The sequence below is a fragment of the Lepisma saccharinum genome, chromosome 20, assembly GCF_977018435.1.
Source record: "Lepisma saccharinum chromosome 20, izLepSacc3.1, whole genome shotgun sequence".
NCBI lineage: Eukaryota > Metazoa > Arthropoda > Insecta > Zygentoma > Lepismatidae > Lepisma > Lepisma saccharinum.
In genome coordinates, this window is record NC_139248.1 from 5,442,270 (window position 1) to 5,462,747 (window position 20,478).

Sequence of the window (20,478 nt, forward strand, 5' to 3'; positions counted from 1 at the left end):
CATATGAAAAACATGCAAGAACAAGAATATATGGAACCCTACTCATATATTTAGGAAACTTTACCTACCCTAACAGTAAAAAAATACCGAGGAAACTCTAAAATAAACAAACTTTCCTACGAAGCAAACCAAAAATACCGTAGTGGAAGTCAATAAACCCTAACAACAACAACAAGATTCAACAACTTCATCAAAACAAAAAACAACAACAATAATAATAATAATACTAATAATAATAGTAATAATAAAGTTTGTGGGTACAGTTTTACTTAAAAGTACTTCTTCCTTAGTGGTTAGAGAAATTCTTTAAATAAAGAACAAAACTCAAAGTTAAGAATTAATAAATATAAGATACAAAAGGCAATAAATAGAAAAATTAATAAAAGAAGTTGAAAAAATTATCTTTGCAAGTCTAAACTGGAATAAACACTCCTGCCAGAATAGATGAAATTGTGATATTAGAGTAAAAATGGAAATAAACTTTTAAAATAGCAAGTTAAAAGTTGAAAAATGTCTTTGTGAGTCCAAAATTTAATAAAAAATGTTGCCTGAATAGAAGAAATTGTGATATTAGAGTAAAAAATGGAAATAAACTTTTAAAATAACAAGTTAAAAGTTGAAAAATGTCTTTGTGAGTCCAAAATTTAATAAAAAATGTTGTCTGAATAGAAGAAATTGTGATATTAGAGTAAAAAATAAACCTAAATTTCAGCTAAAGTTGAAGAAACACAGTTTGTGTGTCTAAATTGCCATGCGAACTCTTGCTTGATTCGTTCAAATAGCGTTTTCTGAGTAAAAATACACAAAAAATGCGAAATATTGTCTCTAACAGTAAAAACATCTGGTCAATTTTACGTGAATCCTGATGTTTATAACCCAATAATCAAATGGGCCGTGGTTCGCAACCCAGAAATAAGAGCAAATAGTGGCTGCCATCCACTTTAACTTGTAGAAACTGGAACTGAATGTTCCTAGTTCAGCCAAATTCGTTACGGTTTTGGTCAAATAGTCTTTGCAATGTTACAAAAGACGGCAGAAATACCGCGTAGATTACTTCCACCAAATAAAATTGGAACCTAAAAGAAAATCAATACTCGTGTGTAAAAATTTGGCGACACTTGACTTCCATTCAACTTCGGAAGAAGACCAAGCGAAGGGGGCCGTAACAATGGCGACCCTTTTTTCCCCCCCGCGTATCCATGAACGCGCGCGGTTTGGGGGTGCCGATGAATGCAACCACATAACAGGTTCTTCCGTAACAGGTTAATATTAATAACATATCTTCTGCTCGCATTCTTCGTTTGCATATAGGATACATCGTTCAATTTCTTCGCCTTTAAAGCGAACATGTGTTATAATATCTTCTACCTCCGATCGAACGCGTCGGCACCGGTTGAATACGGGTAAATCCGGATCCTTAATTATACCAAATATAACTCACCACCGACGCCAAAATGGCCGAAAATGTCTTTTGTACATTAATGGAAAAACCATTAATTCCAAGTTCCCACGTGTGCATAAAGCACCCATGACTCATATCCGGCAGAAACGCATATATAATATACAACAATAGTGTTAGAATAGTCCGAAAACGAACTCCATAATAGTGTCTTTTGTACCTTAATGGAGAAACCATTAATTCCAAACTCCAACGTCTGTATAAATCATTTGTGACTCATATCCGGCAGAAACGCATATATAATATACAACAAAAGGTTAGCTTAGGTCAAAAACGGAATACATAATAGTATCTTTTGTGCACTAATGGAAAACCATTAATTTCAAACTCACACGTGTGCATGAGTCATCGATGACTCATCTCCTCCTCCACCCCCGACACGTGTCGCCACGTGGCGCTAGATTAAATAACAATAGCGTCACCCCTCGAAAATGAATAAAAAAGCCATTAATGTCAATTAAAAGGTCTATTGTTAGGTTTTATCTCGTTCCAATTCTACTCATTTCAGTTCACTACACAACACACAGCACATATCATTCACAAAAAGACAATCCACTCACTACCGTATTCACACGCTGCCTCTAAATAAATTCCACGCACCAAGACCACTCGACGCGATCTAGACTAGAACTGGTCCTTGTCATTTCGGTAAACCATTCCCGCTCAGCCAACAACTTTCTACTCCTAATTGTTTCTCTAGTTATTTGAAGGTCAACGACCCCTTTTTCAACTCCTCTGCAAGCGTTCAATTATGTTCTTGTCCCTGCCACATGACACTTTCCCCTTTCCCGCGATTATTTGGCTTCAAAATTCCCCATTCCTGGGAAGATTACGTGATGGGAAAAATTGGTTTGCAACATTGACCCAGACTGTTGAGGAAGTTCAGAAGGTTTTCTCCCCGCCATATGCAACCCTGTTCTCTCTCCTGTAACAGTTTGACTCCACAATTCTCCGATCCTGGGAAAATTACATGGTGGGAAAAATTGGTTTGCAATATTGATCGGAGCCCTGTCAAGCTTACCCGTCACCCCCGTGGAGTTACCCGCCAGCTGGGCCAGCCGTCTCGCGAATTCAAAGAAAGCGGGCAATGTTTCCAAATTCTAAGAAATAGGTTAATCTTCTTAGTGAAATGAAAAATAAATTTTATGCACATTTTTTTATAGATATTTTTTTCTGTATTTTATTTCCCGAGTCTGGGCTTCGCAGATAGCCTAGATAGCCCCGAATATACGCCTCTGCCTGACAAGGCGTAGCTAAGTCTAATGGTCACCACAGGATAGCAAACAAACGGGCCTCTGAATTTTCTCTATATCCTTGAACTCTGAGCAAAGGGTGCTTGTTGACATCAGAAGATGTTATTTACTACTGAGCAAAAATCAGGCGGGTGGCATTATCATTTTTTGCACTTGGAAACTCCAACATCTGGAGACAAAAACTCTGGGTTTGTTCAAGTTGGTTCTTTGACTGCTCAGACGTTAAGACCCAAGGCACATTGAGAGGGGAATCCAGGGGTCCAGACCCTTCTGAAAGACTTAACAAGTCCAAAATTAAAGAAGCAAAAAACTTGTATAATATGAAGTTGATTGATTCATTTTCTGTAGAACTCTCATAGCTATAATGAAAATGAATAGATTGTGATTATACAGCTTTGTTAACAGTGCCTGCATAAATGTATATGTTACCACTACTCATAAAAATAATGATCAGGATTTTGCTTTTCATTAACGAGACATAGGTTTACCCTAAATAATCCATTTTAAAATTTGTTGACATTAATTTCTGTGATAGGACAGTTATTATACAAATTGTGTTCATGTGACAATAACAATAATAATTATTATTAATTGACCAATTTTAATATTATTATTAATGGACATATTAATCCTATTAACTAACTAATTGCAAACATTATTATTTTATTATTATCATTACATGTGAAGCATTGGTTTCGACCCCTCTCAATACTATATAGTTCTGGATACGTACCTGCCAAGATCTGCTTTTGAAAACGTAATTAATAACCTTTTGTTTATTTGTTAGTCAACAAAATTTTATGATGAAATTATTCTTTAGAAAATATTTGATTATTATATAAGTTCTTCTTATAACAAGATTTCAAGAACTTAAAACATAATAGATTAAATTAATTGAACATAACTGATTCCCAGGGTGACCAGACACACACATTCAAAAAAGAGGACAGAGCAGGCGAAAAAGGAGGACAAAGCCATAAAAAAGAGGACACCGCAAAAAATGGCAAAACATTTGCCATTACTCATAACTTAATCAATATAAAAAAATCTTACTAACATTTTGCTCACAGATACTTTTCAGGTGATCTCTTGCAATAACTTCCTCTTACCTTTAAGCAAAGAAAGAATCTTCTAATATGTTATTTAACAAACGACAAAGAATATCTAGAATTTGAAGCACAGAATTTTACTCCTTTTCTAATTCTTAGATATTAGAATGTAATATACCCACAAGTGAATGCAAATGTAACAAGTAAGATTCGCTCTAACTTATTTCCAAAAACCGAATTAAAATTTTGGGTAGTTTAGATTGGGTAGAGAAATATGATTTTAATGCCACGAACATTTCTAGCTCTCTTTCAACAGCAGGGGAAAGTGACAGCCACCTTACACTTTATCTCATATTCGTTTCTTCCATCCTTTAAAAGCTGGATATTTTCTGGCACGATCATTGATGAATTTACACTTTCGCTTCGTTATTTCATGAAAGAAAATATTACTTAATAATCAAAATTCTCCCTACGCGTTTCTGTATCGCGTATGCATAACTCGAAAAGGAACTGGCCGACCTCCGTGGCGGAGTGGTTAGCACACCGCGCCACAACGCCAACGGTCTCGGATTCGAATCCCGGCCTGGGCATGGGTATCCTTCATCAAAATCATCATATCATCGTTCATCCTCATCTTCGCGATTAGCTAAAAGTTTCAGAAAAACGAAGTAAAATAAACCAAATCAATCAATCGAAAGGGAACTGCACAGAATACGTGCGTTACAGCCGTTTCAGAGGGCGAAGCAACGAGTTACAATAATACTAACACCTAGGGAGCGGAATATTGCCTATTTGCCATTTATATTCCTTTGTAGTAAAACATGGGTTTTAATGTCTAAAGTTAGTTTCATGGTGTTTCTAGTCCGAAAACGCATTTTAATAGTGCCTATAAATTCCTATTTTGCTCTATCGTGCCAAAAAATGGCTCTTCTGCAATGTTTGCATACTTCAGCTTCTTTTACGTTCCTTTGGCTTTCCCTACATTGAAGGATGGAAGGCTTTGTTTATGTTATACTGACTGAAATCTCGTATTAGACAGATTTGAGGGTCTCAATTGGAACATTGTTTAAAAGATTTTTTTTCTTACAATGGTGCAGATTGTTTTTTCATCAATTGTTTAAATTCGCACAGTCGTTAGCACAAGCTCTTTTTGTGAGAATTACTTTAATTGACGATTTCCCGCAAATGTGAATTTCGATCATAGTTTGTTAATCGTTAGACCACTTTTATAATGAACTGAAGTGCTAATACAGTATAATTGTGCATTGTAAATAGAAAATTGAAATAAGTTCACATTCATTGTCTGTTTTAATGGTTTTTTTAAAAAATTTCAGGGTGCCTATTTTCGTACCTTTTCTAAATTTATACTGTATTTTTAAGTGCCTATTTTCATCATTTTAGTGCCTATTTCAGAGGTGTTTAGTGCCTGTAAATCCGCACCCTACTAATGACTCAGTTAGGAAAGTGATCGTGTTCAGCTCACAAATGCTATTTGAGCATTGCTCGAACACTTAACTAACCCTACGTAATATGCCATAAATGATGATCGTTATGTGTGGAAGCATTCTCTATGCAGCACATTTCCTATGGTCGATGGTTTGCTCTTTCCAGAAAAGGAGGACATTTACAGAATTCTAAAAAATCCTCCGGACAGACACCTAAAAAGGAGGACATGTCCGGATAAAAGAGGACGTCTGGTCACCCTACTGATTCCAAAGCCTTACTTGAATGCATAAGTTTCTTGTGAGATGTGATCTATCCATACCTTTTTTTCAGAAACAATTGACCCCAAAGATTTCTCAATGTAATCTTTCTCTTCTGGAGATATCCGAGGATGCTGTGAAGGTGTATCAAATACAAGGTACCACCAGCAGACGAACCACGCAATTCCCAAAATCCCAGTTGCATGAAACACTGAAGGCCATCCTAACCAGTCAATCAGGAATCCATACAGAGGGAATGTGATGGCTGCCCCAACAGAACTTCCTAGGAAAATTATGTCAAGAATTACATTTTCTTAGCCAAAGTTTTGCACTAACATTACAAGTAAGATGCATGACAACTTAAAACATCCATCCTCTTTTTCTATCGAATTTCATCCTTGCTATTGGAGAAAAGTTTCCAGCACTTGAGATAATATGATTGAGATAAAAAGAAATAATTATGTTATTCATAATAGCAATTAGAAACACATGAAAGTAAAGTTTCTATGTCCAATCAACTACTATTGGGGTGAAAAATGCCTCGTTTGCCCCTTCTAGGAAAGAAATTTTTTCTTGCACCTATTTGGAAAAAAAATCTGTGAAAGTCCATGTCTGGAACATGCCACTATGAAGAACTAAAGTCCATGTAGATGTATCTGATATGTTTAACATTTATACTTACCCAGATAAGATGTTACAAATTTGCTTCTGTCATTTGGAGGAATCCACTGACCTACCATTGTGTGCATTGCTGGCCATGCCAAACCCTTAAATGAAAAGGAAAGAAACAAAAAGCGGTTCAAAATTATTATTTTTGGCATTTCCATGGCTTATAAAATGTGAATACTGATGTATATTTCACTTTTCTTTTCTGCCACTTTTGGCTAATTGCAAAGATAATGATTAGCGGTTTTGTGATGAAATTTATGAATGGACACTCCCAAAGAACACCAATGCCCATGCTGAGATCCAAATCTGGGACCTCCGGCATTGTAGCGTGCTGTGTTACCACTCTGCCACAGAGATCGGCTTAAAATGCGTGAGATAGCCTATATATTATATACACTCGTATGGAGTGGCCGGCATATTCCCCAAACCTTAATCCCATTGAAAACTTTTGGGATGCACTCTTTGCATGTTTACCTCCTCCAGCCAGTCTCAGAGAGTTGGAAACTGGCCTAATAGAGGAATGACCATTGCTCGCATCTGCGATGGTTGATCACCTCATTTAAAGCATGGAGAATTGTAAAATTTGTGTAAAGGTCTGGGGTTGTCACATACCATATTAATGTAAGTTTTGTTTTGGTCACATGCCATATTACTGTAAGTTTTGTTTTGTTTGTTTGACTTTAAACATCATTATGTTAATGACCGAAATTTGACGTCATCATATAACTTACGAAAAGTACTTTTTTTCATCTTTCTACACAATTCTTGTTTTCTTTAATGCATAAACACATTTGCTACCTTCATGTGCAATTTTGTGTCAAAGCTTTAATTTTCCATTTTTGTTGATTTTTCCATCGCATTCTTAACTTTTGTTTATATAAGTTCCCTAAGATTAGGACACTATGATGTGTTTTCCCCATGATCACTACTGAAGCATGAAAGCATAATTGCATGTAAGGAACACTGTGGTATAACTACAAGAATAGGGTAAGCAATTTAGAAACACATTTACTCAAATCCAAGTATGAGCAAAGTAAGAACTAAGAAAGTCTGGAGTACGACAACACCAAGGTTAAATAAATATCAATAGGCAATTTTCCAAGAAATATTTAAATGATGAAGAAACATATGCACCATATTATGCTGTATTGTGATAAATTTACTTACATTGATAAGGCCCTGTAAGATGCGTATCACAACAACAACACTGTAGTGAAAATGAGCTGCAGGTGGTATTAGGAATGACAGAAGGCATGGTATCAAATTGCTTAGGCCATATACCATCTTTGTACCGAAGCGTTGAGCAAGAACTCCTCCTGGAATTTGAGTCACCCAGTAAGACCAAAAGAAGGCTCCTAATATCATCTCCTGCACATGCTCATCCCAGTCGAACTTATCCTACAAATAAACAAGTTGGAAGTAACTTGACGTATTCATCAATTCATTTATCAGTTGATTATAATCAATATTATTTAACCTTGTTCTAAAGAAAATGCACTAAATATTCACTAAAATAATTATGTTGCATTTTGTGTAATTTCAATATGAAATGACTACTAATCTGTATTCATTTTATCAGTAGTGTGTATAACTGTATCTTTGATGATTGATGATTAGATGAAATTGATGAAGATACAATTAAAGAGAAATACCACACCTAATGAAGAACATTGTTTCAAACTGATTGTTTTGGTTTATTTTACTTCGCTTTTCTGCCACTTATGACTAATGAAGATGAATGATAAATTGATGAAGGGACAGTCACAAAGAACACCCATGGCCAGGCTAGGACTCCTGATATCATAGTACATTGTGCTAACCACAATGGTGCCACGGAGGTCAGACATTGTTGGCCAGATCATGAGTCATTCGGTCATATGAGCTTGGCCACTACACCAGCAAAAATATACAAGTAATAGATATGAAAGGTAATCATGAAATATTCTAATTATTTTTAATCTAGCTAGAAAGGACATAGAGACATTTTAGCTTCAATTATTTAATTACAAATAAATGTATGTTATTACTTGTAATGTAAATTCAATCTGCTGTGGATGTTGTTTGTTCTCATAAAATACATCAAATAAATAATGCTACTACCATGATAGTCAAACTCAATAGCAGTTTGTATAAATTTCTATGTCAAGTCAGCTTTGCTTTACATATTTCAGATGTTACACAAGAGCAACGTGAATTTTGATTATGGAATTAGGTGTCATTCCATAAAATGATTTGGAAAATAATAGTAATTGAAAATAGCTACTGAACATGTTCAGTGGTTGACTCAATCTAATATCTTTTCTGTTCTATTCTGTGCCTAGAAATGGATGTTTCTTCATTAATTTCATTTCATCAACATGATTAGTCTAAAGATGTAGGAAAGTGGTCCAAAACGAAAGGAAATACAAGATACATCATAGAGTGTTAAACATCAGTAAGAACCAGTGGTGTACACTGAGGCTAAGATCTGGACTATCTCACGAAACACATTGTGGGAGGCTATGGAGGAAGATAAAGTGTGAATCACCAACCCTGAGACCTTCTGTAAACAAACGGTCTCACCGATTCGATGTATCACTCCGCGTCAGCTGATTCATGCTGTTACACTCATAGTTCGCCGCACCTATTCATTTTATATAAGAGCCTCTGAATGTGAGAACCCGCTCTCAAAACATCAGACGAATATGCAGCCGCATACAATGTTACTCTCCCGGTCATTCTCTCTTTCATAACCCTTAAAACTGCAGACACTGACACACCACTGCACTGGGATACGAACTTAACCACTTCATTTACTGGTTTCTCAGGATACCACTGACAGAACGTTACATAAATATTGAGTAGAATCTGTTTCTCACCCCTTTTCAAAGGCTGTCCTTGCTGGTGTTTTGAAAACAAGCTCGGAGAACACGGAGACCTTCCCGCACGCATAGAACTCGGCATGTTATTTTTCTAAGGATAAGTCAGGCAATATTACTAAGTTGCACTACTTCCTTGCTGTTCACATGATTATTTTTAGAAAATAACCAATGTTATAAAATATCATTATGTACACAAATCTCTAAGCTCATTGAAAGTTACAATGCATATTACTACAAAATGTTCACACTTATCTTGCCTTGCCATGTCACCAAGTTATTTTACGAAGTGCACTATATTTGGCGGAACAAAAATCGTTATTAAGATGCTTGTCAAAGTTTCCAACCGCAATAAATTTACGAACTTTTTGTCTTGTTTTGATCATCATCATCAATATATTTATTGGACTAACAGCAATGCATATGGCTGTTTATGCCCATTATATATTTTATTTACATAAGATACAATTTACATAAAATCTACAAACAAATTTTAAATACACTCCTATCTATATCATCCTTAGAAATATACATTACCATGTTATATCATTTTGTCTAAAAAAATGCAAGTAAAATATATTCAATTCGCATGCAAGAAAGAAGCCAAATCTATGGGAAATGATTACTGGTGCAAAGAGTTAACCATAAAGGTGAAGCAATAAGTAAAAAAAGAAAGAGCATTGGGTTTAAAGTGAGACGTCATTTGCGGCAGCGTATCCCATACTACAAATTGGCCATTGTTTTACCTTACGCAATGATTCCTGTAACAACGCTGGATTTTCGTGTGGATTATTTTACTTCTATGAGTTTGCAATGCTTTCTGCATGCAGGTGGTTTTGTTTACAGAAGGTCTCAGGGTTTGTGATTTGAACTGTAGAAGACTATGCCATGCATATGCTGTGTATCTGGGTGCCAGAATAAGTTCTTTAGACACTCACGTTTTGCTCAATCTTGGCATCTTCAAGGAAGCCATGGCAATGACAATGAGATTGCAAACTAATAAGCAGGTTTTTTTCTTCGATTTTACACCTCCAAACTATAAAACACTTGAAATTCCTGTTTATTTACAATTGTTGTCAACAATGTTGTGAAACATTAGCTCCCGAGACTGTAGCTCGTGTAGTGTCTTATATTACGTATTAAAAAGGTAAATGTTTACAATCTTAAGACCATATTAACTCCATATTTTGGTCAAAATAACTAAATATGTATTTACATACAATGAAATCAAGTTGCAAACTCCAGAATCACCACTGTTCTTATCATGGATGTCCGGAAGGGGGGCAAGAGGGGCCACGCCAACCTTCCAGGAAAATGAATATCTTCCTATAAAGTATATATTTCACTCATAATTTCATTTCACTCACAGTAATTTATGTTAAATATGTATTATAGGAGCATGATAATTTCACACTGAAGCAGTGTTTCTTGAAGGGGCATCACTATTATGGGGAAAAATATGCCCCCTTTGCCCGCCTGGAAAAAAAATTATCTTGGTTGCCTCTCCCTGGAAAAAATCCTGCGAACGTCCATGCTTCTTGTTGAAATTGACAAATTTATTCATAATTTCTAATATAACTTTAGTCTGTGAGGTTCAGGCCTCACAGATAGCATAGCTAGTGTAGAATATATGCTCCTGATAAGAACAATTAAGTTTGAAATTTCAATTTAAAAACAATACCATACTCTCAAAATAGCAAACAAGCAACAGTTATTTTTTTTCCATATATTTCCCAATTTAATGTTTCAGACCTTGCACGAAACAGTCACTACAACTAATTGTATGATCTAGACATAAATCATTTTATGCAACCACTTACCTCATCCACCTCATGCAATACCCCACTTCCGTGATTTTCAACACTTGTTGCAGACTCTTCTCTGATTGGTTGATAGCATTCACTTTCAGCCCACTCATTTGTAGAATTAATAGGATTATGGCGGCTCTTGACCATGGCAATCACACCAATATTTACATTAATTCTAAGATTGTAGTTCACTATGAACCCAACAAATGTTAACATCCAGAGAACAGATTGCGCTGAAAACAATTCTGAAAATAAGGGAAGATAATTCTTAACTCTCGTGAGGATAGGTTGAATTTTTCATTTAAACTCTACTTAAAGAATCCTAATATCTGCAATAAAAATTCATAGGTACAGTTCGATGCACAAGTATTGCTTGGCAAATTGTTCAGCATTATTTTCATTAATTTTTCTCTTGCATCCTAAGTGTTTTTAAGGAATGGATTTTTATGTATGCTTGTGCGGAGGTTCTCATCAGCCTGTTTGCTGTTTTGTTTCAATTTTTGAAGACGAAAAATGATGGACTATTTGATTTGTATTACTTAAACATATATGTGTTATATTTATATTTCTGGTACATAATATCAGTCTTCATGTATTTATATTATTAGAATAAAAATATGATGGAATAAAGCACTGAAGTCTTTAGCATGGAGTGATGTCTAGTTTCATTGCCTTGCGCTATTCCATGGAAATCCTTTCAACTTATCATCCAGAGAAGACACATAGTTTCAAATAGAGTTGCAGTATTTAGCTCTTCCCCCACATTACAGATTTTTAAGAGAACTATTTAAGTATCATGACAGTACATAACATTACTTCAGCTGCAAGAAGTAACTCTGTTGCAGTTACAACTAAGAAAGCTAAAGTTCCTGGTGCAACAGTCCAGAGCTGTTTTCACATTAGGTGACTCATCGTCAGTGCATTGAGTCCCATCGCCGCTGTTCTCTGGCTTTCGAGGAGGGGGCTCGATACTTAATCTTTTCAGTAGCTCCCAAATTGTCCTCAAGACACTGGGCCAATGCAGAAATTTTGGAGCTCCCACTGGGAATCTAACCCAGAACTGTTCACACCAAATGTGCATCTGACTGCAATTACAGTGGCGGCGATTAGGTTCCAGAACTGAGGGAGGGGTTAAGAACAGTTTACTTTCCCTTGATACATAAAGGTTTAGCATAGTGCGTGAGCAAAAGTGGCAAAAAGTAGGAGGGTAACTACCCCCCTCGCCACCCCTAATCGCCGTCACTGAGTACTTACTTTCAAAAGTAGCTAGTTAAGCCCCTGTCACACGGAACTGGATTTCTAGTTGGAATGCCCTAGTTGGCGCTGAACTAACTTTCTAGGTAGCAATCATGGCCGCCTGGCTGACTGCTTGACTGGTTTCTAATTGCTACTTGCTTTCCTCGACTGGATTCTGTGGAACAGCCAATCAGAGCAAAGTTTCACCATGTGAAGATAATCTGTGAGTGTGCAAAGGAGCGTTTTTGTCTGTGGTTTCCGAGTGTTACTCCAGCAATGTATAGCGTATACAGCATGAAAGGCGCGTTGAGTTACACCATCTATGCCGAGTGCACGGTGTTCACATTTGAAACAACTAAAATATTCTTCCATACGTGTACAGTAAACGTTGTAAAGTATGTATTTAAGCAGCGCCATTGTTTTGTACCTAATAACGTTTTATACGAAACGTTATTCCTCTCGGTTGAATAGTTATCGGCTTTTAAAAATGTGAAGTGATACATCGTTTACTTCTCACGCGGCCGCCATTACAACTTCCCTTGTATGGGAACAAAAGTATATCGACAAGTACACTGATAAGTATCGTGTGAGGCGAAAACTAGCAAATTGATAGCAAGTCCAGCGCCAACTAGGGCATACCTACTGGAAATCCAGTTCCGTGTGATGCGGGCTTGACATTTACCACTCCTCAAGAAAGTAAATGTTACTTCCAAACATTTTTGAGTAATTCTGATATAGGGTCACACTCAAAAATTCACACACACATCGTATATTTGTGTGTGTATGGGGATTGAACTTTGTACCCCCCCCCCTTCACCCAACAGTGCTCGAAGTGAGTGTAGATAGTTTCCCCCATTGTCACCATGTTAAGCCATAGGAGCATCCTCGAAGTCAACCCCAAGGCTCGGCAAAACATCTCCACAGCTAACATTTTTCACCTCAGATGCTGCCACCAATCCCCACCCAAATCAAAAACGTCACTATGGTTTAATCGGGTTACAGTTAAACAGATTGGGGATTATCTTGTATTTTGCGACCTGGAGGGGGTGGCTTCCCCTAGCTTGCTTTTATTGCACTCTGAGAACTGGCTTCGATCCTCGTGAATCAATGACCACCTGGAAATATGACCTTTAGTCCGGGTTTCAAATGCAATAACAGGAAATGAGTGAATATCCAACATAACTGTTTTCATTATTTTTCTTACACTTTGTGCAGTTAGTGTGCTGAAATTCATAGTTATTGTATTTTGTTACACATCCCGTTAAAAAAAGGGTTTATAAATTAGGGCCAAATTTTACTAATAAAGTTTATATTGTGTGACCTCTCACAAAGAAAACTATACATTTTGAGAGCTGTGGATCCATTTATTCTTTGGATTAAATGGTAGATTAGAAAAATACTATAATCTGGTTCCTCTGTTATACACTAAACTTTTCTCGATCTAATGTTTAATCCTGCTAAGGAAGTAATTACCACTATACACTATTTAAATTAGATATTTGTAGGATTTCGGGGGGGGGATTCAGCCCTCTTAGCCCTCCCCCTGTTTACGTGCCTGTTAAGAAGTATACTGAAGTGGAAATATTCTGATGGATTGTAATTTTTCGGCGTCCGAAATGGAACATGGCAATGAAAATCTGCACTTACAAGTTAACTAATGATATTGGTCAGAGGAAATTAGAACATTCCGGTAGATCCAATGGTTGGCAAAAACTAAATTTGCCTTTTAAAAAAGGCCGAGTCTGCTGCCACGCACGTGGCAGCAGTAAGAATAAGCGTCAAATTTGCTCCTGCCACGTAATTTGTCTGCTAAGAGGATGTTACAAATCTTAAGAGCAGATTAAGATGAGAGAAATGCAAGTTTATGATTAGTGGGAATGAATGTACAGGTAATTTAGAACCTTTTAGCGATATTATTTGAATGCTAACAGAACCTAACCTAACCACGAGAGCACTTAGGTTCATTATTAGAAGAATGCTGAGGGACCTAATCTTAAAACATTTTTGTGAAAGTAATCGCTACAACTTCACAGTATGTGTTACAGACGTAATTGCATACATAGCATGATGAAATCACGATAAAACAAAGACAGAGTCTACTGCCACGCGCATCTTTTTTGAGGTTCCAGCAGAAAAACAACGTGGCAGCAGACACTACCTTTAAAAAAACGAATTTACCGAGCAGCGGGCTCACGACTATTGAGAACCACTGCTGTAGTCTGTGGAAAAATATTCACTGCGCATGCGCAACCACGAGACAGCCAGCACGATACATGATATTCATAGAACGCTCCGGTCCATGCATAACAGCGCAAATAGCAGCTTGCCGAGAAGCTTAGGTATGAAATATTGCATTTATTTCTGAAGGTTCGTTTCGAAATGCCACGTGGCTCTTCGATACGAAAGCTCCCTAAACTAAGATTTTTTAACAATATCTAGCGTCGCTTTTCTGCCACTTTTGGCTAATCAAGGCGATGAGAATAAATGAAGATTTGATGACATTGATGAAAGCCACTCGCAAGGGACATCCACGGTCAGGCAGGGACTCGAACCCGGGAACTTATGTGGCAGATCGAAAGTAGACCCTTTAACGTGCTCGGCCAACGAACCGGCCAATAACAGGCCCGTAGCTAGTGAAAAATAAAGAAGACATTCCTACCTGGAATTCTCACTAATCTTTACAATTATATCATGTGTTACTAGGGTGTATGGGATTCCGTACAATGTCGTATCAGGATTGGGAGGAAAAATTCCCGTCCAGATTTCAGACTTCGGGAAATGATTTTGCAATTTTCAGTATCTAGAACAGTTGTGACAGTTTGAGTAGTCTTGTATTAAAGGTGCCTAATGTGTTTGGATGTTTTTCTTGGATCTGTTGCTATGAACTTTGAACTGCTTAAATATTTGTTTCCCAAGTCTGCCTTTTGATAATAGTGATTCGTGTGGCAAGAAAGAGGGCGTGGATATTCGATTTTTGTTACTTAGCGTTGCTTTTCTGCCACTTCTAGCTAATTGCAACAATGAGTGATGACGTAAAATTGATGAAGAGACACTCATAAACAGTGCCGCAACCACAGGGGGCAGGGGGCATTGCCCCCCCCGGACCTTAGACGGAACTCCATTCTAGGGGAAGCAAACATTGAAGTATAAAAACAAGACTAGGAGAATCTAAGAATAGCAGGACAATTGGGTACTCATGATGGAATTAGTTTCTATGTGTTCCATGTATTTTTCTTCCAGACGGCCAAGGGCACTTGCAAGAGCACAGAGGGACAATTGCGCCCCTCGATTTCAAATTTTATACTAACAAAAATACAGTTCGTAAAATTTTCAGAGCCATAGCTATGGGGCGGCGGGAGTCGGCCCTGGGAGCCAAACAATCTATATGAAAAAAATATGTTAAATAGAATATCATGGCGCCCCGTAAAATTATTTCCGCCCTATTAAAACAATTTCTTTCTATGAAACTTATATGAAATATTAATGATGACACTGTAATCAAAGAACTCATTGATCAATCAAGGGATTCCTATTTGTTTGTCAGGTGTCAAAACATGTATTTCAACTATAATATAATACAATTCACACAATATTTTGCAAAATGGTTAACGTAACCAGTAGACAAACATTGTCTGTCTCCCCTTTGAAGGAAATAGATTCCGTGGTGGACTAAGGGACCCATATTTTAATGTTTTAGCAAGTACAAAAAATTTATTACAAATTTTTACACAAGTCATCAAAGTGTAGAAAATATGTAACCATTATTATTTAATTAATTCGATTTTTCTTGCATAACACAATACAATGGTGTTGTTGGATTCTCGTTAGATTCATTTGTGCGTAAAAATCTTGCATACTGGAAATTAGAGGGAAACATTATGAAGCACGATTTATAAAGGACTTCCTTAATCAGTTCTGCAGAGAAGCCCAAAGGTACATATTAATCGTCTATTAACATTGTCGACTTGTAAATATCATGTAGATACAGTCCCTATTAGCCTTTTTATGTTAAACTTTACATTCTTTGGCAATCTGGAAAGGTCATTATGGAAATATTGCTATTTGATGTTGCTCGAAGTTGTTTTTTTTTTGGCAGTTTGTTATCTCTTTTGGGGGAGGGGCAAGTGCCTCTGTGCACCCTGCTATATCTGCCAACTCGACACAATATATTAAAAATTTGCCCCCTCTAGGATACAAAGAATTCCTGGCTACGGGCCTGCCAATAAAACGTCAAATACTGTAAGAAAAACTAACGATAACATAACTCTACACTGGCATCTAAAATTAAAGAACGGAAACGGTGTCTGAAACGACAATTAACCTTCATGAATATAAGGGAGAGCCAGTGGTGCTAACTTAATATGGGCCTATGGGCTCTGCTCCACCCAATAATTTGCCTGTTATTATGTTTTATTTTAGAAATAAGAAAAAGTTACCGCGCTTAAAAAAACAAAATGTTTCATCATTATATACCAAAAGAATTGTGACAACCTAATTACTACGTCGTCGCTTTGTAATCAACGGGTCTTGGATTCGATACCTCGTCTAGACACATCTCACGGATCCCACTTTAAACTGTAGGTCCAGTCCCGATTAGCCTATCTGCGCATAAAATGGACTTTGAACAACAATTCAATCAATCAGTCAATGCAATGTGATACTTTTCATTGTCCTATATTACACTAATCGAACAGTCACATGGGCGTCCGGAAGGGGGCAAGAGAGGGCGTGCCCCCCCCCCGGAAGATGAAAGTCAACCAAAAATTATATATTTTTCACATATAATTTCATTTCAGCCACAATAATATGTGTTAATTATTGCATGAATATGATAAATTCAAATTTAAGCAATGTTTTTTGAGGGAACAACACTATTATTAGGGAAAATGTGCCTTGTTTGCCCCCCCCCGACAAAATAACTTCCTTGCCCCTTTCTGGAAAAAATCTTGTGGACGTCCATGAATAGTCACATCGTTATTAGGAGAGTAATAGAGGATAAGGGCTTGTAACCAGGAAGGGGATCTATATGCACTAAAAACTCTCAAAATAGGAAGGGAAATACCGAAAATACAAAATAGGCACTAAAATTTATAAACATTGACAGATTTCTCGTCAATTTCCCAGATTCTTTTTTCAACCCGTGGCACAACAGCCCGTGAGGGCCAGGGCATACCTTCCGACTGCCGGCCTCACTTCAACCTGCCGAGGTGGAAGATCACACAACCAGTGACGGAAACCCCAGTCGTTGTTGTAAGTTTCCATGACCGGATTACGTTCCTCATTTGCGTAGCTCCCCAATTTCCTCACGACGGTAATTTCCCACGTTAGACATTCAAGAAGCAGGTGTCTTCGAAATAGGCACTTACTTACTGCTAAAATAGGCACAAACAGCAACTATAAAATTCATGTATTTCTCTCAGGAATGGCCTGAAACTGTTTTTAAACGTGAAAGCTTACATTTTCAGAAGCAACAATACTGGAATTTTAGGGTAAATCCCACATATTATTGAATAAAATTATTAAACAAATCTCGGAGTTTAGCTTAGCCAATATTTTACAAAAGTACACGTGCACTGGGGACAACAACTTAAAAAAACACACATTCATCCGCCCCAAGAGAGACCATCAGTCCGCCACTGTCGAAACCAGACAGATACATGTAAGATAATCTAACTTACCCGAGAGCCCCATATCTAGAGAATTATTGATTGAAATGGTCTCATTCAAGAACTGATTCACGTATTCGTAACAGATACTCCTACTCAGTCACTTGCACAGATTCAGGAAACCTTGCAAGGTATTCGCAGAGAACTATTCCTATTACCTATTCCCAAGTAAAGTCCAGAGGTGAACATCATAAACAATCATAATTTATTATCTCGCATGTCTTTTCAAGAGTTCCTCGTAATCCCCGTCCAAATGGAAAGATGTTTACAAAGTGAATTAAGTAGTTAGTCTGCCACTTGTTCAGCGCCTTAGGAATGGGCTTAGACAAGGCCGTTCTAAACAGGAAACGAAAGAAAATCCTATTAATTTTTTTATTGTGCAACAGGAGCCAGGGGAGGCATATTTTGTCCCAGAGTCACGTGATAATGTTTGCTCATACGGCGAGTTGGGAATAGCAGTCTATTTCATGCATAGATGAGTTAATCGGGATTGGACCTGCAGTAGCACATCGCGCTACGACGCCAGGAGTCCCCGGTTCGAATCCCGGCCTCGGCCTGGATGTTTGTGAGTGTCAATTCATCAATTTCATCATATCCTCACTCATCCCCATGTTTGCAGTTAACCAAGAGTGGCACAAAGGCGAAGTGAAATAAAGCAAATCAAATCAAAAGTGCGATCCGACTCACTAGGTGCCTCCACCGGGGATCGAACAAGGATCCCCTACATTAGCGTACGAAGAGGTTTTTATTTTTCCGGGGGGGCTGGAATTGTAAATGTGAGTGACACACAGCTGGGCTCCGGCGACGACAACAATATACATTTGTAAATAACATTGCTAACCTTCGTTTTGAAAGCTGTTGAAAGACAAAAATGGCAGTGGGGGTCATTTTAATTGGAAATTACATTCACTACTTTGGTTTTTCTTCAGTTCTTGAATTTTGAAGTTCTCAAAATTTCGGTAGGGGCTGTAGCCCCATCAGCTCCCCTTCTGCGTACGCCAGTGGTCCCCCTGATTACAAGGCGGCGACGATACCACTACGCCAACTCGGAAGCAGTGTAGTTATCGCTTGGCAATTCCTTAGAAAGTGCTGATCGAGACGTTGGCGTGTCAAAGGGGGTTGGTGGCATTCTTAACGCACCTTCCTTTGCCCACTTTCCATTTCCCGAGCTGGCAACCACCTGGAAATATGACCTTTCTTTCGGAGTTCACCAGCTATCAACCCTCTCTGGCCCAAGTTTTCTAAAAATGTAACCTCAAAGGTATGAAACGATGGCAAAATGAGGGTTCACTGCTGAAGACTATACGTAACGCTAGGGTGGTTAAAGGTTCAGGAATTTTAAATAAATTCAAGGTAGTGTCTGCTGCCACGTTATTTTTCTGCTGCAACCTTAATGCGCGTGGCAGTAGACTCGGTCTTTGTTTTAACGTGATTTCATCATGCTATGTATGCAATTACGTCTGTAACATACTGTGAAGTTGTAGCGATTACTTTCACAAAAATGTTTTAAGATTAGGTCCCTCAGCATTCTTCTAATAATAAACCTAAGTGCTCTCGTGGTTAGGTTAGGTTCTGTTAGCATTCAAACAATATCGCTGTGTACATTCATTCCCACTAATCATAAACTTGCATTTCTCTCGTCTTAATCTGCTCTTAAGATTTGTAACATCCTCTTAGCAGACGAATTACGTGGCAGGAGCAAATTTGACGCTTATTCTTGCTGCTGCCACGTGCGTGGCAGCAGACTCGGCCTAAATTCCATTCCGGTCCAGGAGGAAAAATCAGCAAGCGTAAATGGGTTCTGGACCGTAAAGAACCTTTTTATCTGTAAAGTATTTCAATTCGGTTCAGGAACTTTCTTCCGAATCAATTTCAATAAGGTCCAGGGACCTATTTTTCCGGATCAAATAAGTACAGTCCAGGAACCTTTATTTCAATGAAACAATACGCAACTTGGACCGAATTTAAATTGTGCGAGAAAAAAAGTTCCGGTCCCATTAGAATTTATGCGTTCATGGGTTCCGCCCCTTCGAAAATCTTGGGCACGCCACTGCTATGTACTTACCACAAGCTCCACACTGCATCTCTAATATAAGACGCCGGCTCTGCAGGGAATCTAAATTGGCCTCCTTTCAAATTTCCACAGTTGGGTTGCGGCGTTGCACTGTCTTGCCCATCTGTCGCTTGTACCACGTTTGTCAAATTGGTGATGAATGTCGGTCTGTTCAGTCACTAGAGTTCAGAAGGAGATTAATGGAAAAGCGTTGTGCGATTATCGCATTGAACTCGCTCCATTGTAACGTTAGAAGGTTCGAATTATTCAATTCTTGCAGCACAAACCAGGAACAAAGCCTGGAAAATCTTCCGACCAGGAACACAGGCTTTGCCCATCACTTCAAAGACAAGCCGCAACCAGAATTTTATTTCGCGGGGGGGGGCTCATCCCTCATCAGCCATCTAAAGGAGAAAATGTGAGGGGTAGCCCTGAAGATGAATGTCTCGGTATGTTACAAGTTATTATACAATATGTTTAATCCTGCTAAGAAAGTAAAAATAATGATCACTGTACACTATTTAAATTAAATATTTGTATTATTTCGGGGCAGCGGGTCTTCAGCCCACCGAGCTCTCCTCCCTGGCTGCGTGCCTGTTTATATATATATATATATCCACAACTTCCACCCCTCTCACGTCCTACATAAATTTTAGTGACAAGCAAAAAACATTTTTCACAAAGCTCTAATTTATGGCAGAGTGGGTAGCACAGCGTGCGACGA

General features: G+C 37.8%; 1 protein-coding gene across 1 annotated transcript in view; it reads right to left on the reverse strand.

Moving 5' to 3' along the window:
- LOC146003789 (vesicular glutamate transporter 3-like) overlaps positions 1 to 17,826 on the reverse strand; it is a 39,170-nt gene extending 21,344 nt beyond the window's left edge. Inside the window, exons 1-5 of the mRNA XM_083142205.1 lie at positions 17,714 to 17,826; positions 10,812 to 11,044; positions 7,301 to 7,531; positions 6,147 to 6,231; positions 5,527 to 5,747 (exon numbers count right to left, since the gene is read on the reverse strand). Of these exons, the coding sequence (XP_082998331.1) occupies positions 5,527 to 5,747; positions 6,147 to 6,231; positions 7,301 to 7,531; positions 10,812 to 11,044; positions 17,714 to 17,726 (783 nt within the window). The 5' untranslated portion in view covers positions 17,727 to 17,826. The remainder of the gene's footprint in view (positions 1 to 5,526; positions 5,748 to 6,146; positions 6,232 to 7,300; positions 7,532 to 10,811; positions 11,045 to 17,713) is intronic.
- Between the last annotated feature and the right edge of the window lie 2,652 nt (positions 17,827 to 20,478).